The sequence below is a fragment of the Rattus norvegicus genome, chromosome 1 (assembly GCF_021556685.1).
Source record: "Rattus norvegicus strain SHRSP/BbbUtx chromosome 1, alternate assembly SHRSP_T2T, whole genome shotgun sequence".
NCBI lineage: Eukaryota > Metazoa > Chordata > Mammalia > Rodentia > Muridae > Rattus > Rattus norvegicus.
The window spans coordinates 172745936-172767100 of NC_141534.1; the positions used below are offsets into that span (position 1 = coordinate 172745936).

General features: G+C 47.6%; 1 protein-coding gene across 1 annotated transcript in view; it reads right to left on the reverse strand.

Annotated features, from left to right (window-relative positions):
- The window catches only part of LOC148007780 (uncharacterized), a 31661-nt gene that overhangs the window by 298 nt on the left and 10198 nt on the right, over nucleotides 1-21165 (reverse strand). The window contains exon 2 of the mRNA XM_087603840.1: nucleotides 13798-14250. Within this exon, the coding sequence (XP_087459966.1) occupies nucleotides 13798-14250 (453 nt within the window). The remainder of the gene's footprint in view (nucleotides 1-13797; nucleotides 14251-21165) is intronic.

The following is a 21165-nucleotide window of genomic DNA, read 5'->3' on the forward strand; positions in this document are numbered from 1 at the left end:
GCAGATTATTCCATCTCCTATTTTGCGGGAGTAAATGCCTACAAACTTTCCTTTTCTATTTCTGAACTTCAAACAACTGACCTTCGCTTATATTTTTCTCTGCACTGAGAACTAATCCCCCCCTTTCTAGCCTCAGTAGCCATGTATGTGGTAACCATGCTTGAAATGTCAATCCTTTAGAGCTTCTGCCAGTATTTAAATATCCAGAGTTCCGTAGCCCTGCTTCACTCTCTGATCTACAAGAACTAAGTGCCAAATACAAACAATGAGTAAAGGGAAGGGCTCCTGGTTTCATGGAGCTTATACCCAGGAGCTGAACAGTGAGTTACGAACATGGCAGGGCTCTGAAGATGTCTTGAAAGCAGGAGAGGGTGCAAGGGACTTCACGTAGTCATGAAGAGCTGTTCTGAGGAAGGAACATGCACGTCCGAGAGCCAAACAATTAGTAGGTGTTAGCTACACAGTGCTGAGCAGAGACGAGGGATATGGGAAGACAAATTCTGGAATAGTCAATAGAATTTGGAAGAGCTTAGAGTCCACACTAGAAGAAGGGCTGAGACTGTCTGTGGGTATTTGGGAAGCATGGCTGGTGAGGTGTTACGTTGGTGCAGTGTATACATACAGAGCAGGGCCCCACACGCAGCCTAGTGAAGACAGAACAGGAAGGAATGTAGGTATGGCAGCATTTCCGTGTTAATTTGAATGAGGGTCATCAAGCAGTGAAAATGGGGTGTGATGGGTCAGTGTGTGGGCAGGGACTGGGGTAGATTGTCAGAGTCTGATGACTGCTTAAAGGCAGGGGATGAGAGGACAGAGATATCAAGGATGATGGGCAAATTCCTGGTGGAAAACCAACTGTCCTTAGATGTCAGACACCGGGAAATAAAACCAGTGAGGGAAGGTGCCTCTGGGAACACTCTAAGGAAATGAGGGTTTCTAATGTGACTAAAGTTCAAGGAGAAGGAAGCCTATGGGTGCTGAGCAAGAACCGAATCCATGACAAGGTGGAGCCGAGGATGATGGGAGGCAGCTGCAGCAGGGAATGGGAACAGTTCCAAGTTACGCTTCCCTGTAAGGCTGCTTCACTTGCCCTCTGTGTCACCTCCCTCCCTCTGTGGAGATGGGTTCTCTGTGACCTTTCTCCCACCGAGCCAGTCATCACTCCCTCTTACCGGATCATTCTGCACCACTGACCACTAATCCTAAAGCCCACTCCTCTGGGCTTTACCACCATTTCTGTCCACACGTTTCCCATCCACCCTCCTAGGCTCCTTCACAAGCTCTTCTCTGTCCAGTCCTTTCAGGACTCTGTCCTGGGCTATCTTTTGCTTTTCTCATACTCTGACTGGCAGCTTTTCCCACTCCTAGCTATGCTTTTGATTCAACTGCATCAATCATTTTTACATCTAATCTATTTGTCAGTGATCTCTCAATCCGCAGCTCTAGAGGCACTAGCCATCATCATCATCATCTGATTTTCACCTCTGCTTTCTTCTCCATGAAAAGCACCGCTATCTATTCATCCATGCCTGGAAGCCAGAAATCTAGAAGCTCTCTTTGGGTTTGTTTGTTTGTTTCTTTGCTTTTGCTTTTCTTCAATCTTAATTGCTACTGTGTTATTAAAGCCTAGCCACTCCTCCCAGGCTCGCCTCAGTTCTAGACTTTTTACATGGTTGCCATTTTAAGCTGAAGCACTGCCAGCTCACCTCTCTATTTCTGCAACAGCTCCTTTCTGATCTCCCTGCTTCTGACCTGGACCCTTTTTGATCCATTCTCACCTTGCTAGAGAGATCCATACCCTTACCTAACCAGTCTGTAGAGGGTTCTCACTGATTCCTGATTCCTGACAGCAGGAAACTGCTGCCCCTCTACCTCAAAGACGTGCAGACGCACATGTGCACAGGCACACATATGCATAGACACATATACGTGCGCACACACACACATATGCATAGGCACACATATGCACAAACACACACATATGCTCCATACACATGAATGTACAGGCACACATGCACAGACACACATATGCATAGGCACACATATAAGCACAGACACACACATAAGCACAGACACACACATATGCACAGACACACATATGTACAGGCACACATGCACAAACATACATATGGATAGACACACATATGCATGGGCATATACATATGCACAGGCACACATATAAGCACAGACACAGATATAAGCACAGACACACATATGCACGGACACGTATGTACACAGGCACACATATGCACAGGCACATACATATACACAGGCACACATATATACAGGCACACATGCACAGGCACACATATGCACAGGCACACATATAAGCACAGATGCACACACATGCACAGGCACACACATGCACAGGCACACATATACACAGGCACGTATATGCACAGGCACACATATGTACAGGCACACATACGCACAGGCTTGTGGCTTGTCAGAGGTGTCTTGCTCTAGGCATGGCATCTCTGAGCCACATCATAAAGTCCATTTTTCATTAGTGTCTTTGCATCTTGAGTTCTGCCAGTCTCTCTGTTTCCTGCTTGTAGTTTCTCCCACCACATTTTGTATTCCCAAACTTTATGTTAATGTGCTTCTTGATTCTTTCTTGCTTTCTAAGTGGTATTCTCTTAGCCTAAGATATCTCCGAAAAACTAGTCCAGTCTGTTATTAAAAGTCTAAGGTCCAGTTTCAACTTTGTGCAGATTTTTCTATGGCACAGCCCACCTCTACACCCATGCAATGGTGTACTCTGTGGGGCTTCTATTACAGCCAACAAGTTGCTCAGCAGTCCTGATGTGCTCATGTGTCTACTCCTGCACTGGACTGGAGGCTCCTGAAGGCTGGACAGGTCTTGTCTCTGGTTTTTCAGGATTTAGTAGAGGCATATCATGAGCAAGCAATTGGTGCTGAAGGGGTGGTCAAGATCTCACTCTCCACATCATCCCCTCCCCCAACACACACACTCAGAGAAATGCCTGTAGGTGTGTGACCTCAGATGACATACGTGAACATGTGAACCCACAACACTAGGTTTCTATCTGTCCTATGGCTAAGGAAGTGTGTCCTCTAGTCTCTATGGATTTTGCTTTTCTCTTGGACTTCCGAGTCTCTTAAGATAGGTGTGTTTGTGATCTTAACTTACACTCGCAAGTCCCATCTCTCCCATCTTCGTAAGGCAATAAAAAGCAGGTATTGAATAAGGAGCCTGGAGAGAGAGGTCAATGTGTAAAGGTGCTTGCAGGACAAGCATTGCACAAGCATGAGAAACTCAGTTCAGATTTCAGAACCCACATACCAAACCTTGAGAATCTACACATGTAGGGAACAGAGACAAGAGGAGCAGTAGGGCTTCTGGTCACCAACCTAGGTCCAGGTCCAATGAGAGACCCTGCCTCAAAAGGACAAGAAGAGTGACAAGGCGTACAAACATACAAATACATGTGCCTGCACATGCATGTGTGCATATACCACACATTCTTACACACATTATTTTTAAAGAGCAAGACCTCGAATTCAGTCTCATTGTTAATTTGCCTATTATGCAGAATGGTTGGATCTAAGCGCAGAGACCAGTAAAGGGTTAAGGGCTGGCTTTCTTCATTTCATCAGTCACTGGACAGAAAGCAGTGAGTAGATCTTGGTGAGAAAGGATCACGCACAGAGAGTTCCATGTTCCCATCACACTTTTCATTGCAATGATTTGCCTTTCCATTCAATTTGTACAGGAGACTAAACATTGTCTTACACTTACAGGCAATATGGCCATAATTCATGATCACAAATTTTCTGACTGGTAGGATGAGTCAATAGTAGCAGATAAGAGTTCGCATGAAGTAGACTTTACAGAGAAGGATCCAGGCCCAGGTGCATCCCCTGTGTAAAAATAACCCCTTCTTCCAAATTACAGACTTATATAACTTCTTCTTACCTAACATAGAACTCTAGCCACTGCAGACTCCCCCAGGGCACTCTCAACTCTCAATGCACAAAGGCTCACACAGAGCACAGGACTCCATACACCCTAGCACACTTGGAACACTGATAGACAGGCTCACACAGAGCTTTTCACAGCCAGGTTGCTCACATGTAAGAGACACATTAAACATGCACTTTTACACAAAGATTTACTTTATCACATGACCAGTTTACATATAGGCACCCTTCATCACATGCATTCAGAAATCCATTTTTCATACGAATTGGTATATTAATTCAGACATATAACTCACATGCATAGAGAAAGCCACTGTTCTATGAATCTCAGACACAAAGACACATCCTCAATAAACACACAAGCACACTCACTCACACATACATCCTTCCCTGCCCAGGCAAACCCACTGTCTACTACATGCGGACTGACACAGCAGGCACGCGCACACACACTTGTAGACCCACCCACACGCAGGCATGCTCTCACACATGCTGCCGGGGCACTCGTGGTCAACTCTGCGGCTGCAGCTGTGACCTCCAGGTCCCTAGGGCCTCTGTCTGGACTATGCCTCATCACTTCCTGCTCCACAGCTTCCAGTTCCAAACTCGAACTCCAGACTCTCTCCGGAGACTGTCTCATCCTCTCTCCAGCCCCTTCTGGAGCACCATGCCTCCCATCTGTCCAGTGTTTCTCACTGCCTCTCTCCCCTAACACATGCTCCTCCTCCCGACTGTCCTTTCTTTCCTCTCCAGGTCTGTCCTATCCATTTCGACTCTGTCACCGGCCTGTCCTGCCTCTTGTCAGACTCTGTCACATCTCTTCTTCCACCCAGGGCTGCCTCACCACATGCCCTCACTTTGTCCTCAGTCCTGTTTCTTGGTCCTGACTCCATCCCGCTCTCCCCCTCTATCCCCACATCTGGGCCTCTGGAACCACAGCTGGTTCTCATTAGGAGGGGGAGGGGCAAGACTGTTCATTGGGGCCTGAAACGTGATGTCAATTCCCCCCTCGCTAACACAGCCCCCCTTCTGTCCCCAGCTTGTGTGTCTACAAGGTCTGGGAGCAACCAGAAACATGGGAGAGGAAAGAAAGGTGGGCTGTGGGGAGGACCAGAGGGACCACGAGGGAAGGAAGAATCTCTCCAGGAGGAAGTATAGGAGTGGCCCAGAGGTACAGAAGGGGAAGCATGCTAGGGGAGCTGGCACTGCCTGGGCCTCCTCCCTCAACTTCCTGTCCCAGGGCCAGCGATGGGCAGGACCAGAAAGACAACAGTGGTGAGGAGGGGGGCTCTAAACGGCAGCTGAGCTAGAAGTGGAAGAATAAGAGAACAGCCTCAGGGAGCAGAGGGAGATGTGGATCCAGGCTAGGCTTAAAGAAAGGAGGAGGAGAGGTGAGAGTTGTGGTGGGAGGATGGAGGAAGCAAGCCCACCAGAGAGCAAGCACTACAGCAGAGGAAGGAGTGAGTGGAAGCAGGAACACTTAGACCAGGGGTTGCTGGGGAGGGGAGAAAGCAGAACCCACAACTGGAGAAGAGGACGGGGAGAGAGGTGGTGGCAGAAGAAGGCTGTTAGAGAAACTTTCTGGACATCCACAAGACAACTCTCCCGACCCCAGGCAATGGCCAGGGCACTGCCCAGGCCTGGCTCTGTCCTACCAAGGATGTGTTTCCAAGAGGCACTCCGGGGAGAGGCTGAGGAAAGGAGAGAAAAGCAGAAGAGGGTCTGTTTCTGAGCTTTCACTGTGCACTGGGCCCTGTGCCAGGCAGTTCACAGACAGTATCTCATTTAATCATCATAACAACCCTGCGAGGAAGGAATCCCGGCTTCCAGTTTCCAGTGAGGAAATGGAGGCTCAGAGCAAAACAATCTTCCTGAGTTAATGTCCCCCTAATCTGATCTCAGGACTATGCATACTCCATGAGGCCTGCAAAACAGGGGAAGAAATGCCAGGGAAGCAGAGTGGAGTGCCCTGGCAGGCTGACGAGGCAGCGAACCTGGAGAAGGAGGGAGACCAGGTATGAGGAGTCGGCAGTAAGGCAGGTTAGTTCAGGGAGACGCTGAAAGGACAGAGATGCAGAGGATGAAGTGGACAGGACCTGGCTGAGGGCTCTGCAGGGCGGGCGAAGGAATGGAGAAGCTCAGCACTCGCCTACTCTCCTAGGGTTCTGAATGAAGAAGAGAGGCCACTTGGGAAGTACTTGTTGAGATCCCCCCATGGAGACGCCCCATGCAAAATTGGATCTAGAGGCCGGGCTTCAGGAGAGATGTGGACAAACTGTGGAGTGACCGGAAACTGTGGGTGTGGAGATGCCAATCTGATAGGGTGTAGTTAGTGAGAAGAATCCAGGCCCAAGCTCTGCAAACAGTTACAAGGAAAGGGAAGCTGAGACATTTCCTCTTCCTGGAGGCATCGTCTCAGAAGTGAAGGAGGAACCCTCAAAAGGAGGGAAAGGAAAAACCATGCCAACGCTGTCAGGAGAGGCAAGATGGTGTGTGAAGTAGTTGTTGGGTGTAGCCATCAAGGTGTTGCAAAGAGCCGCATCAGGAAAGCGATAAGGGGCAAGGCTCCTGCAGTGGGAAACCAGAGAGACTGGATTGACTAGCATCAAGCCAGATTAGACTCAGCATAGATATTAATGTGTGTTTACTGCATTTCTACAACAGGGAGACCATGTCCCAGGCAGCAGGTCAGGAGAGTGGCATAGACTCCAGCAACACAATCTTTTTTTTTTTTTTCCAGACAGGGTCTTCTGTGGCCCAGGCTGACCTTGAACTCACTACATAGTGCAGGATGGCCCTGAATTCCTGATCATCCTATCTCAGTCTCCTGAGTGCCAAAATGATAAACTTGAGTCACCTTGCCTGACTAACCTCTGTAAGCCTTCATTTCCTCATCTGTAACATGTGAATCAAAGTGCCTACTTGGCTGACATGAGAGTTAAATGAAATAGCACAGACCCCTTAACATGAATGAAGGCTTGGCTACTGCTCTCTGGAACTGCTATGTGATGCACATATTAAACTCTGGGATAAGTGTTATTCCTCAGACAAGGAAGCTGAGGCTGGGAGACAGGATCACTAAGACGTAGAGAAATCAGTTTTGATGGGCAGCAAAGTTCTTTTGCTAACTCAATTGCCTCTCTGGTGGAGGGCTTGGAAAGCCAAGATAATGGCTTGTGTAGCCGTTCAGGCCCACAGGAAGAACAGCCAAAGTTTAGGAGAATACATCTGGCACTGTGCTCAGGGTGGGCTAACGGAGGAAGAACTCTCAGTACTAAGTTGACTGACACTCTGGGTTAGAGGCACGTGGGCCCCCAGGGTATGAGGGTTGAAGAAACCTGGCAGCCTGAAGGCTTGTAGGAATGAAAAAAATGAGGAAGGAAGGAGAGGTTACAGGGCATGTGTGTGATGCGATTCGAGAATAGATGCAGTCAGCAAATATTCAAGACCTACCATGTGCCAAACTCACCAGAGACAGAGCAGTGGCTCAGACAGACCGAGTCTCTGTGTCTGTGCAGTTCACAGGTGGGGAGACCTGTGAACTGACCCTCAAAGCTGGACCCCAGTGATCACTGCCCAGCTTGTAGAGGAGACTATAATAATGTTGGAGATGGCAAAAAAAAAGTGGAGACAGAAATTTGGAAGGTAGTTTAAGGCAGGGAAGCTCAGCACGAGAACTCAGATGTTCGATGGAACAAGTGAAATACAGTTAGCTAAGTTAGCAGTTGAAGTCTTATCAATTTTCTTTCTGAATCTTCCAAATAACTTTTTGAAGTGGATGCCGATACTCTTCTTTTCACCTGAAGAAATGAAGCTCCGAAAAGCTTAGTCACCCGTTAGAAGGACCTAGGTACAGCCATGCCTCCCTCTCTCTTCCCCTTCCTTGTTCCTTCTCTTCTTCCTTCCTGACCAGTCACATGGAAACCAGGTTCGAGCTTCAGATAGATAATAAGCTTCTACTGAAGCTCTCTCTCTCACACACGAACACACACACACGGATGGGGCTGAGATTGGGGGAAGAGAAACATAAACAAGTGTGTTCAGTGTGCTAAGTGAGCAGGCAGGGGCATCCTCACTCAGGCCTGGGGGGGGGGGGCTGGAGGGATTATCCCAAAACCTTGAGAAAGGTCTCTCTCTAAGGGACACATGGAACTTTAAGCCCCTCCCAAATGGCAGAGGTTGAGAATATTCTGGTCTCAGAGAACCATCTAGCACCCAGAACTTCTGGGAGAGGCTTTTGCTAGTAAGCAGCAGCATCAGAGAGAAGAGAATCCAGGCTGCCTTCGCTTGCCAGGGACAGGCAAGAACTGGTCAAGGAGGAGAGCAAAGGAATCAGGGAGTCTAGGATAGGAAGGAGCAGAGACTGAAATGCCAGGGGCTGAGCTCAGGGTGGGTGGGCACTGGAGGATGGGACAGCCTAAGGCACCTAGGGCAGGGGTCTGGCAGAGTAGAGGAGATGATGGAGGCCTGTAGTGCCCTCTGGTCTGAGGATTGGTGTGATGGCTAATCTTCATTGCCAACTTGACTGGATTTGAAATCACTTAGGAAGCAAACCTCTGGGTCTGTCTTCAAAGGTGTTTTCAAAGAGGTGTAACTGAGGTGGTGCCATCATTCGTAGGTTTGGGTACCAGACTGAATAAAAAGAAGAAAATGAGAGAAGCACCAGCATTCCCCACTCTGTTTCTCCTTCCCTCTCTCCTTCCCTCCCTCCCCTGCCTCCTCCCTCCCCCTTCTTCCTCCCTCCCTCTCTCCTTTCTTTCCCTTCTCCCTCTCTCCCTCCCTCCTTCCCTCAGTCTCCCTCTCTGTCTCCTTCTCCTCCTCCTCTCCTTCCTAATTGTGGGTGCAATGTGACCAGCCACCTCACCTTCCTGCTGTCGTGTCTCCTACACCATGATGACCCATGCCTTAAGCCATAAGCCAAAATAAACTGTTCATTTGCACAAGTTGCTTTTTGTCATGTTATTCTGTCCCAGTAATGAGAAAATTGAACAGTAGGTCATAGCTTACAGACAAGGGTCTCCATGAACACAGGTCTGCTAACTCCTAATGCTTCTTAAATATCTGCTGTGTAAATGAAGAAATAAAGTAGAGAAAGAGGAATCCAGGGGAAGGTGTGTAGGGTCGGGCAGGAGAGAGACTGGGATAAGAAAGGATAGCTGTTAGGAGGTAGGAAGTGTGGCTAGCAAAGTAAAAGGAGCACTGAGAGGAGGCAGAATCAATAGGTTCCCGGTTTCACTTGCATAGAGAAAAGACTGGTTATAGTGGGAAATGCCTCCATCCCTGTGGGCAGCTGAGTAGAGATGTCCAGAGAGGGAGGGATGTGTCATGTGCTCATGTTTGTTTACTGTCAAGCCTGTGTAGGGAACCATGGGTCACAAAGATGTTTAATGTGCAACCTTGACAACAAGGAGTCCTAGCTCTGTTGGAGAAACAGAATGAGGAGCCCCCGGCTTGTGAGAGGCAGTTGCATGGGGGCCACATTTGAGAGTGAGAAGGATTAAACAGGGGGAGGAAATGGAAGGCCTTTGGGGTGGCAGAGCAGGGTGTGCAAAGGTCCAAGGGCACAGAAAGACACATTGTCGGTCAGTCAGTCGTCAGTCAGGAACTATGAGGAACTCAGCATAGCTTAAGTTCATAATGTGAGGGAGCTACAGAAATGGGACAGGCAATGAGCTAGGCTGCGGGGAGAGCAGATTATGATTCATAAACCTTATTTAAAAGTTGGGATTTCCTGCAAAGGAAACAGAATCACCAAAGCACAGCAAAATGGCTAGATTTGCATTTTTATTCAAGTCTTCCGTGCTGCAATGAGAGGCACAGATTGGAAGAGAAAAGGGAACTATGGACCCATGAGGAGGTGCCTACAAAGTCCAGATGAAAGGCTCTGAGGTAAGAGCAAGCTCAGAGGCGGTGGAGGAAATGGTGTGTATGAGACGCCAGACACTGCTGAGGAAAGGCAGAATCAAGAGGTTCCATAGAGAAGGCTGCTTACAACTAATGACTGGATGTCTAGTCTGAACAAAGGAAAGAGTGTTTTGGGGGAAAGAAAGACAAGTTCAGGTTTGTATATGGTAAGGGGTATGTGAGCTATACATTAAGAGCAACTATGTCTCAGGTACATAAAGGAGATGGCTCAGGAGAGTGGTATTTGGGACCTCTATATATAACAACTAAAACCATGAAAATGAATGAGATGGGTCATTGGAGACTCACAGCTCTGAGATAATCAAATCCAAGCCAGAACAGCAATATCTAGGGGCCATGTAAAGGACCTCAAAGGTGACCCAGGACAGTCCAGAGAGGAGCTCTGTGAGACATGCACAGATCCCACCACAGCACCGCCATTGCTGGCTTTCTGCCTGTCTCATTGCACTAGGGGTCACCTCACTGAGGGTAGAAAGTGGCGATTTTTACCATGTTCTCACTACCTAGCAGCCTGGCTAGCATGTCAGCTAAGAGAATAAAGCAGTGACTCACAAGCCAAAATCAAAAACAGCCCAGAGAGGAAAGAAAGCTCAACTATGTCAGGTCCTGCCAAGAGGTCAAACAGCTGAAGACTTTTGAAAAAATCCCCTTGCTTCGGCAAGCAAGAGGTCACTTTCTCTTAGTGAGAACAGAGAGACTCTTAGTGGGAGTGGGAGCAAGTGAGCCCAGCTTAGACGCAGAAGAGTCTCTCACAGATTATGAGTTGTGAAGTCAAAGGAGGAAGCCTCTTAGCTACAAGAGGCGTTACAGGGTTAAAGAAGGATGAAGAGAAAAGAATTCTGTCCCCAGTAGAGCAAGGATGAAATTAGGGACATGAGAAAGACAAGAGGTCATCAGTCACGTTTAGTCCCTATGGAGGAGTGAGGGATGGTATCCTAAATGCAGGTGAGGTTGGTCTTATGGAGAAGAGATGCCTACTTGTTACTATGGGAGGAAGGATAAAAGATTCAAGAGGATGCAAGTGAGATGAGAGGAGGTAGGCAGTTGAGGGGGTTCAAGTGGATGCCTTTGGCTTTTCCAGTGAGTGAGCAAACCAGGATTTCTATTCTCTGTCCTCCCTCCATTCCAACACCCACATCCATTTTGTCAGCTTGCTGACCTCACTGTTTAAAGAGCAACTCCTGTGTCCTGCCACTCCTCCAGTGCAGGCCAGCAGGACCCCCTTCCTGGGTTTCTACAATACCCGCTGCTATTCTCCTCAGGCGCCTCCCCCGTCACCACAGACCTGCTGCAGTGCCGTTTCTAAAACAAAGCTGGCTATATCACTCCACAGTTTCAAATGATTTGATGGCTCTCCATTATCCTGGGGTCAAATGAGCTTCCTGTGGCCGTGGAGACCCTGAATGATCTCAGCTTCTTCCTGACACTCCCATCTCTCTCCACTTTTTGCTCCAAGTGTCACATTCACTGGCTTGCTCTATCCCTCAGACACAAGATACATGAACTTTTAAATGCCATTTTCTTGGCTTGGAATATTCTCCACCCATTCTGCCTCATTTCCAGGGCTCCTTTCCTTGGCTGACTCCCTACTAATTCACCAATTTTACATTTAAATGCCACTTCTTCCAGAAAGCCTCTTCTGGACTTTCTACCCTGGCTTACAATATCTTGATGGGACTTGCTATGTTATTTCTCTCTCTCTCTCTCTCTCTCTCTCTCTCTCTCTCTCTCTCTCTCTCTCTCTCTCTCTCACACACACACACACACACACACACATGTAAGCTCCCAATAGTAAAAAACATGCCCATTTTGTTTACTCTTTAAAAAGCCCACTCTGCTTGCTGAATGAACCAGAGGGTTAATTTGTCTATTGAAAGCAATGGGTTGAGTGATTTGGGTGTGTGAAAAAAATATTTCTTCATCGAAGGTTCTGTGTGGGGATTTACAGAAGACAGAATTTATAAATGTGCCACTTAGCTCAAAGGCAATGGAGTCAAGGAGTGTTTGAAGGGATGGTTCTTCACAAATGAGCTGGAGGGTGGGAGGGTCAAGTAGGAGCAAATTAGGAAATCTGGGGCAAGAGGTCAAGGGGGAAAGGTCATTATCAGGTTAAAGCAGTGGGCCTCAACCTGTGGGTCATGACCCCTGTGAAGGAAGACCATTGAAAGACATGGTGTTTGTGTTAGGATTCATAACAGTAGCAAAAAACAAAAACAAACAAAGAAACAAACCAACAAAGACAACCCATCGTTATAAAGTAGCAGTGAAAATAATTTTATGGTTGGTGGTTACCACAACATGAAGAACGATATTAAACAATCACAGCATTAGGAAGGTTGAGAACCACTGGGTTAAAGAGTAAAACAGGAGAAAAGGCATCTGAAAGCTATAGAGATGGAAGCTATGCTCAGAGTGGAATGCAGGTTGGGATAAGTGTTCAAATAGAGTGGTCATGGGAAAAAAGAGCACCGGAAGCTAAAGAGGTGCAGAAACTGTGCAGCTGGTGTTTGGGGAGACACCTAGAGCCATGGTAGGGTCAGGAAAAAACCATCCAGCTCTGTGTCCAGGGAACAGAAGTTCTGGAGGTCGTGGGATGAAGAGTAACGGTGTGAGCCTTAGGAGCTTCTTGAGAAGCTGTAGCAACTCCATAGCTTTTCTTGTAGTATGGATGTGTGGTCCTTGACTGTCTCTTAGAAGATGTTGTATAAGAGACTCCGAGGTAAGGACGGTTACAACACAGTCTTCTATCCATTCTAGGTCTCTGAGTCACCTGTGACTTATCGACAGGCTGAGGAAATACTAAAAACCCCTGTGATGTGCTGGCCAATGGTATTTCCAATGGACACGTGTTGATCTGAGAGGTGTTGGCAATACTATTGTCTCCTGTGGTATGAGTTTGCTGTGACAATGACTGTTCATGCATCATGGCTGTTAACATTTCTGTTGTATGTTAATATACACTGTACCAAGAGCTTCTTCCACAGGTATGTGCTAGCTTGACAGGCATCTATAATGGGTGTAAGTTGGTTCTGACGGTGTATCTTAGGGGTGTCCGGTGGCTGTGAGTATATCTCTTGAGAATCTATGTTGCCTGGGACTCGGTCCTTGTGGGTTGAGGAAGGTTATGACTATGTCCTCTATGGGTATTTGAAGAGTTGACATAAGTGACAATATTTTTCTGGCCTATGACCTATGGCTGTGGGCCCAGCCCATGCACACTGAGTTCATTGTGCCTTGAGTTCTCTCTCCCCACCCCCTCCACGTGGAACCTAGGCTTACAGTGACCTCTCTCTGTCCCCTGACCAGGACTCTGATCTAAGCATCCTGGACAGAAACTTGCAGGCTCTGGCACCAGGATGCACTTAGAATACCAGTTTGGGTGACACACTGCCACCTCAGGTTTCCTCCTCTCTCCTCTACTACTCTTTACTTCTGCTTCCTCCGTTTCTTTGTCTGTGTCTCTGTGTCTCTGTCACACACCCAACCCTACGTTCTGACACATGGCTCCAACAGAGCCAGGTAAAAGGCACCCAGACACACACCCTCACAAGGACCGCTAGTCCTGACACAGGCTCATTCTGACCCACACCCCCTCCAAGTGACACGCACATGCACACACAACCACGCGGGGACACTCACTGACTCACACTCGCTGCACACACACTGTCCTGCCCTCACCCTCCAACCCCCCGCCCCCCCCAGAACACTCAAGCACCGCCACACAATCCCATTCGATGACACCCGCACACAAAGACCCCCGGCCCTGCCCCCATGCTCACGTTCACGCTCGCCCTCTCCCGCAGGCCCCGGCCCCCCCTCCCCCATTGTCTCGGCTCAGAACAAAGCCCCCGGCTCCGCCGCCACCGACGCCGCAGTCGGGGAGGCCGACTGACCCCGCGGGTGCGGCCGGCCGGACCGGTCACTGACCTCAGTGCGGTGCGGGCTCCCTCGCCCGGTGCTGGGGCGCCGTCCGGCCGCGGTCAGCCCCCGGGGCAGCGCCCGCCAGCGCGGGGCCTGGGGCCGCGCATCGTCCGCCCTGGTTGGCTCGGGCTCACAGTGCCCTCGGCGCGGGCCGCCGTCTGTCTGCCCTCGCTCAGCCGTCGGTCGGTCCGTCCGTCTGTCCGCTACCGCCGCAGGGGCGCCGCCTCCTGCACAGCCACCCCGCGGAGGATGCAAGATGCGCCGCCGCGGCCCGAGCCCCCTCCCCTCCCTCCCTCCGCGCCGTAACCCGAGCCCCCGCCCTCTGCCGAGCCCCCGCCCCCGCCCCCACCCGCGCTGCCGCGGTCCCCGCGCCTCCCGCCCGCCCTCCACCCCTCCACTTCCCGGCCCCAGGCCCGGGCGCCGGATCCCGCCCCAGCGCCGCGCCGTCCCTTCTCCACGCTAACACCCTAGATCCTTTCGCCCCGTCCGATCCCCTTCATCCTCCTCGTTTTTCTTTCGACATTCTGTACTGGTCTTTGCGTCTTCCATTCCTACTCCGCCATGGTCCTCTTCTGCCCCACTGCCCTGTTCTGTCTCGCCCCTTCACACCTCTTCTTTGCCCACTTCTCCCGGTCTCTCTTCTCCTTGCTCTTTCTATCCCCAGCCTCCCTCCATCAAATCTCCCCTATCTCGCTCTGTCAGTCTTCTCTGCACCTTTTCTTCCCACCCATTTTCCTGGTTCTTTCTTTTGTCCATAACCGCTCTTACCTCACACCTTTCTTTCCCTTTCCTTCTTCACCCGGTCCTTTCCTCTTTCCTTCCGTCCATCTTAGCGTCCCATTTTTTTTTTCTGGTACTCACTACCCTATGATCTTTATCCTTTTCCCCCTGTCAACCCTGGCTTCTTATTGTCTTATTTCCTCGTCCATCTCAAATTTGAATTTAGAGGTTCAGAGGAATTAGACCATAGACTTTAGGGTTTAGGCTAGTGATAGTCTGAGAGTATATTTCCCAGAAAAGTAAAAGGAAAACTGGGTAGGAGGATGACAAAGGTCTTGAGGGACCAATTTGGGAGGAAAGGTATGTGTATGTGTAAAGTCAGTCAAGTGGTTGACAGTAAGCAACCTGGAAAGCTTTTTTGCCTTGTCCTTAGAACTGTGGGCGATATGAAGGAAGAAAGGCTTTCTGGCAGGTACAAGTGGCACAGAGAAACCGGGAACTTCTAGGAAGAGAGGACAAAGGACCTCCTAGGGAAAAGGAGGGAGTGTGAGCTTGGAAGAGAGGGAGGAGAGGCAGAGATCCTCCGTGGCATCTTGGGCTGCCCGGTGGGTGGTGGTGAGCAGGGGTGGGGAAGGGTTGGGGCTGGAAAGATGATGACTTGGGATTTGGGGCTTCTGCCTTTGAAGTGCATGTTGGGTAGGTAGGTCTGCATTTGAAGGTGCGGTCTGGGCTGGGCATAAATATTTGGGAGTCATCTGCAAATACCGTATAAGTTTGAATATAGGGTGAGGTTTTTGCTTTTTTGTTTTTCCAAAGTCATCTCTCAGGAAAGAGGGAGTAACCTTATATTTGAGTCCTTACAACGTCTCTCTCATATTACAGGGTTTGCTCTCGTTTACTTTATTTTGAACAACAAACCACTGGATAGGGCAGTATGGTATGGTGACTAAGCTTGTGGACTCTGGAGCCAGACTGCCTGGCTCGGGGTCCAGACTCTGCCGTTTGGAAGCTGTGTGCCTTTGGGAGACTCGGTTAACCTGCTTTTGCCTCAGTTTTCTCATCTATGAACTGGGTGTAAGGACTAAACTATTTGCTATAAGTCAAAGGGCTATGTACCTGGTACTTAGAAAGTGCCTGGTAAGTGCTAAGTACCCTTTCTATCAGGATGAGCCCTATTAACCTGAAATGTCCCCAACAATCCTATTTTGGATCCCTGTAGAGGTCATTTGTCACAGAATCCCTTGCTAAAGAAATTTAATACAGTATGATAACTATTCCTGGTGATATGACCTCACAACTGCATGTGTTGGATGACTCTAAATATACTTTTTAATGATTGCTTTAAAAAGCCATAATGTCGTACTTGGGAGTGGCATCGGGGATGCTCAAAATGTTCTGTTTCTTGGCCCAAGTGATGTTCCATGAACGTCTCACTTTATGACAACGCACTGAGCTTAACACATGAATTTTGCCCTTTCTGCATAAATGTTATACTTTAATAAAAAGTTAACAACTTAAAGCATGATTTCAAGATGTGGTACGTCAAGTGGTTCTATGAATCTACTCTTGTAGGATTCGTGCCAAAAACCAACTGCCTAAGTGTGATGCAAATGGGACTTGTGACTTGGATAAAGTTTCCAGTGACCACATCATCTGTGGATTCAAACTGTTCTGTGCTCTTCTCCAAACCCTCCACTTAGATTGAAGAGAAGGTCTTCTATTCCAGGGAAATGTGTAAGACAACTAAAAAAAAAGTGACCCCAATGACGAAGAAGTCATTGCTTTTGAGGAATATGTTAAGTGGATTAAAGTCAATACCTTAAGAGTGTGGACAAAACCTGCACTTACAAATCGATGTTATCTTATTTGATTATGAATTTAGATGTATATATTTAAGTCTGTTACATTAATAGGTGTAGAATTTTTCTTCATCTTCATCTTTACAGGAATTAAGTTTGTTCTCTTACTAGATTTTTTACTTTTATTATTTTAAATTACATTAAATTTAAATTGAGTACTTGGGCATGAGTGCAGGTGCCTGAGAAGGTCAGAGGCACCGCACGTCCATGGAACTGGAGTTAAGTGGCTGTGAGCCACTTGAATTGGGTGCTGGGAATGGACCTCGGCAAGAACAATATGTGTTCTTAACTTCTAAGCCAGCTCGCCAGTCTCTAGAACTGTTTTTGGGGGGGAGGGGCTTGGCTACAGGGAAGAAGAGAGACCTATAGGGCAGGGGAGGTGGGTGACAGGAATTTTAGGGAGTAAGGTTAGTTTCTCAAATTTACTCCTTTGCTTTTGTTTGTGAAGGCACACATCAATTATCCCAGCACTGGGATGGTGGGCAGGAAGATTGCTATTACTTTAAGGCAAGCCTGGTCTACAGAGTGAAACCTTATTACAAAAAAGAAAGGTGGAGAAAAAGAAGGAGGAGGAGTGAACAAAAAGGAAGAGGAAGAGGAGGATAGGGAGGAGGTGGGGGGAAGAGGAAGGAAAGAAGATAAGGAGGGAAGGAATTTTCATTTTGGCCAAAACTTTTGCATAAGAAAATGTGGGATAATCTTTGGCTTGGGTTTCCTAATATGGTAAATGTGGCAGAAAGTGAGAGAAGCCAAGGGACATAGCAAAATAGCTCAAGGGGAGTATGTATATTAGAAGTGGGAAAGGCTCTTCCTTGAACAGATAGATCCCAAGCATCTGTAACATTTAAAGACTGTGAAGAGGGTCTGGCTTAGTGGTTAAGAGGACCAACCTTCAGTTCCCGGCACCCACACTGCGTGCCTCACAGGAGCCTATAGCTACAGCTTCAGTGATCTGATACCCTCTCCTGGCCTCTACTAGCATCTGCATATACTTGGTGGATCCTACACACACACACACACACACACACACACAGAAGCAGGTTTGTAAAAAGAGATAACATGATATATTGTGTTTTAGATATGGCGAGTTTAAGAACCATTAAGTATTTAGTGGAAGATGCCTAAAAGATGTTTGTGTATAAACTCTATATTCCAGTAAGGAGCCGAGTTGAGGGCACATAATGTAAAGCCACTGCGACGTAGGTGGAAAGTGGAGCAATGAAAACTAAACTGCTCACTTAGAGAGAGTGAGCAGTGGTTAGCGTATCCAGCCACCTTTAAAGGACGCCTTAACCAAAGAAGAGCCGTGGAGGAGACTGAGAAGAGCTACAGAGTGGACCTCATTAAGAGAGCACTGTCCAGCGTAATTTCCTAGAAGCAGAGGAAAGAAGCATCTACTAGAATGAGCATTGTCAACAGAATAAAAATGCCACAGTAAGATGCGTTGGCCAGCTCTCCTGTAGAGGAGCACAAGATAGCTGATGACCTATGTGACTAAAGGAGAGGATGTGAAGGTGACAAGACGCTGTGATGTAAGGATGGGACGGAGGTAAAGCAGGAGTGACTGTGTGACAGTGTAGAGTTACTTGGGTATGGGGTGCCTAAGCTTCTAATCCGAGAACTCAGGAAGGAGACTGAGGCAGAAGGGTCGGTTGTTTGATGTCAGCCTACCCGAGGAGGATCTGTCTAAAATAGCTAAGGGTTTGTGATGCAGCATGTAGCTAGTGGTCCCGTGCTTGATTTGTATGTCTAAGTCTTTGTATTTGATCTTCAATGATCTCCTCCCTGTACCCGTTCTCTCTTGCAAATACCTAATTGCATGTTCAAGAAACATAATTTACAAGGACTTGGGAAATAAGGTAACCAAAGCTTATTTCCAGAGCCCAAACACCAAATGCTACTGAGACTCTGTGTCTAGTTCATGCTTTACCCGGCATTGCATTTACTTGCTGGCTTCATTTTTCCTCTCCTCGTTTTTTTTTTTTCCTTTATACAACCTTTTTGTTCTGGAGTAATTTTAGACTTACAGAAAGCTTGCAAACATAGTCCTGGGAGTTTCTGTATACTCTTCACCCAGCTTCCTCTAATTAACATTGGCTAACATTGGTACATCATCATTAACTGAACGCCAGACTTTGTTCTGATTTCGCCAGTTTTTCCACTAATGACTTTTTTCTATCCCAGGATTCCATCTAGAATACCACATTGCATATAGTCATCTTGTTCAGCTTCCTCTGGTCTATGACAGTTTCTCCATCTCTCTCTTATGAATGCCCTTGACAGTTCCAAAGAGCACTGCTCTGATATTTTTGTAGAATTTCCCTCGACTTAAAGGTTTTTCTTAGGATTAGACTATGGGGAGTGAATACCACAGAGATGAAGGTCCCATCTTACTGCATCCTACCAGGGGGTATGTGATAGCAACAGAGTGTCCCTACTGATCACTGGGTCCCTGGGATAAAGTAGTAGCTGCCATATTTGAGGGAAGAAGAGTGACTTCGGAACTAGTCAGAGAGTCACACATGATAACAAGGAAGGCTCAATTATTTTTTTATCTTTATTAACTTGAGTGTTTCTTATTTACATTTCAATTGTTATTCCCTTTCCCAGTTTCCAGGCCAACATCCCCCTAACCCTTTCCCCTCCCCTTCTATATAGACTTCCCCTCCCCATCCTCCCCCCACTACTACCCTCCCCCCAACAATCACGTTCACTGGGGGTTCAGTCTTAGCAGGACCAAGGGTTTCCCCTTCCACTGGTGCTCTTACTAGGATATTCATTGCTACCTATGAGGTCAGAGTCCAGGGTCAGTCCATGTATAGTCTTTGGGTAGTGGCTTAGTCCCTGGAAGCTCTGGTTGCTTGGCATTGTTGTTCATATGGGGTCTCGAGCCCCTTTAAGCTCTTCCAGTTCTTTCTCTGATTTCTTCAACGGGGGTCCTGTTCTCAGTTCAGTGGTTTGCTGCTGGCATTCGCCTCTGTATTTGCTGTATTCTGGCTGTGTCTCTCAGGAGAGATCTACATCCGGTTCCTGTCGGCCTGCACTTCTTTGCTTCATCCATCTTGTCTAACTGGGTGGCTGTATATGTATGGGCCACATGTGGGGCAGGCTCTGAATGGGTGTTCCTTTCTTCTAAACTTTGGGAAGGCTCAATTTTTGTAGAAGAGAAATGTTCTTGACTTTAAAGCCAAAAGAGACAATGGGGGATGGTGCAGATGTGTACTCAAATGAAGGCGCGAGGCATGAGGCGGTGATGGAGCAGCAGATGGGACAAGACTTTGAGACCATCGGATTTAATATGTCATCCTCACTGGGAGGAGTTTGGATTTTGTGGGAAATGTGGAATGAGGGAGACAATGTGTTCTAAATTTCAAGAGAAGTTTTGAAGGAACAAGACATTTTAATTTTTAAAATGATTTTTAAAATTTTTATCTTATGTACATCAGTGTTTTTCCTGTGTGTATGTCTGTGTAAGGGTGTTGGATCCCCTGGAGCTGGAGTTCCAGACAGTGAGTTTCCATGTGGGTGCTGGGAATTGAACCCTGGTCCTTTAGAGAAACAATAATGCTCTCAACAGTTAAGCCATCTCTCCAGTCCCAAGACATTATTATTTATTTTATTTTATTTTATTTTAAAGAGGGTTGACTAGTGGCCTTACAGAGCTAAAGGACTAGGGAGTTGATGCTGGCAAGAGAAGAAAGTTTACATGTTCACTCATCTGAAGTCTCTGATGAGGAGGATGGAGGGCTATTTTATGACCTCACCGGGAACAGGAGAGCATGTGTAATAAGATGTCATACTTACAAAGGTTGAGGGATGAGGATGGAGAAATAGTTGCCTTTACTTGGGCTTGGAGAAGGATAGATCTTTCCTTCTTATTCTAAGAGGTGTGGAGGAAGGTGGAAAAATGGTGTACTTGAACAAAATCGGTCCTTTTACCATGAAGTGAAGGCTGTGGGAGGGGGAGGCTATGGGGAGAAGTTGGTGGTGGGGCTACAAAAATAGACTGGGAAGACTTTGTGGCCGTCAAATGGAGGTTTCAGAACAGGCAGTGTTGTAGGGTGAGTCCATGGTGGGAAGGGCCAACTGTCGGGGAAGCATTTGAGGGAGACGGAGAATCAGTGAAGAGAACCAAAGGGGAGAGGAAGGGTGACCGGAAGACCTGCCTTGTGCACATGTATCCAGAGTGACACCGCTGCAGGCAATTCTCATGGCCTCCTTCACTCATTTGTCATTTCTTAGGGAGAAGGGGCACTAGGGTAGCATCAGGCTTAGAATCTGTCTGGTTTGTGCCTTCGTCCCCATTCAGAGCATTTCCGAAGGAGTCACGAGTCATCGGAGAGTCTCAGTGAAACCTGGGCCTGGAGGAAGTGAGCAGTATTGGAAAATGGCCCAAACCCAGCACTGCTTAAGTTGAAGTCTTTCAAGAGCAAGAATGTTTTCCAGGCTTTGAAGGCATTCAGCTCCCTGTAGAGACTCTAGGGACAAAGAAAGGAAGCTCCCAGTTCTCTCCCACAGAGCCAAAGCCAGAGAAAGCAGGCAATAGAATCTAGAACACAGGTGGAGAGCTTAAAAGTGGAGAAGAGAGAGACGTCCGTCCGTCCTCTGGGATGGGAAGTAAGGAAAGCCAGTTCTGTGAATGTTAGTTCACGGAGTGGCCAATTTTAAAGAAAGAACCAATTCTGTCAGTTTACCAAAATTTTATTTCTCTTAATTATGTGTAAAATTTACAACAATTTGCGTGTTGGTTTCATTTAAGCGAATTTTGAAGATTTCTACTCAGTATCAGTGTTGT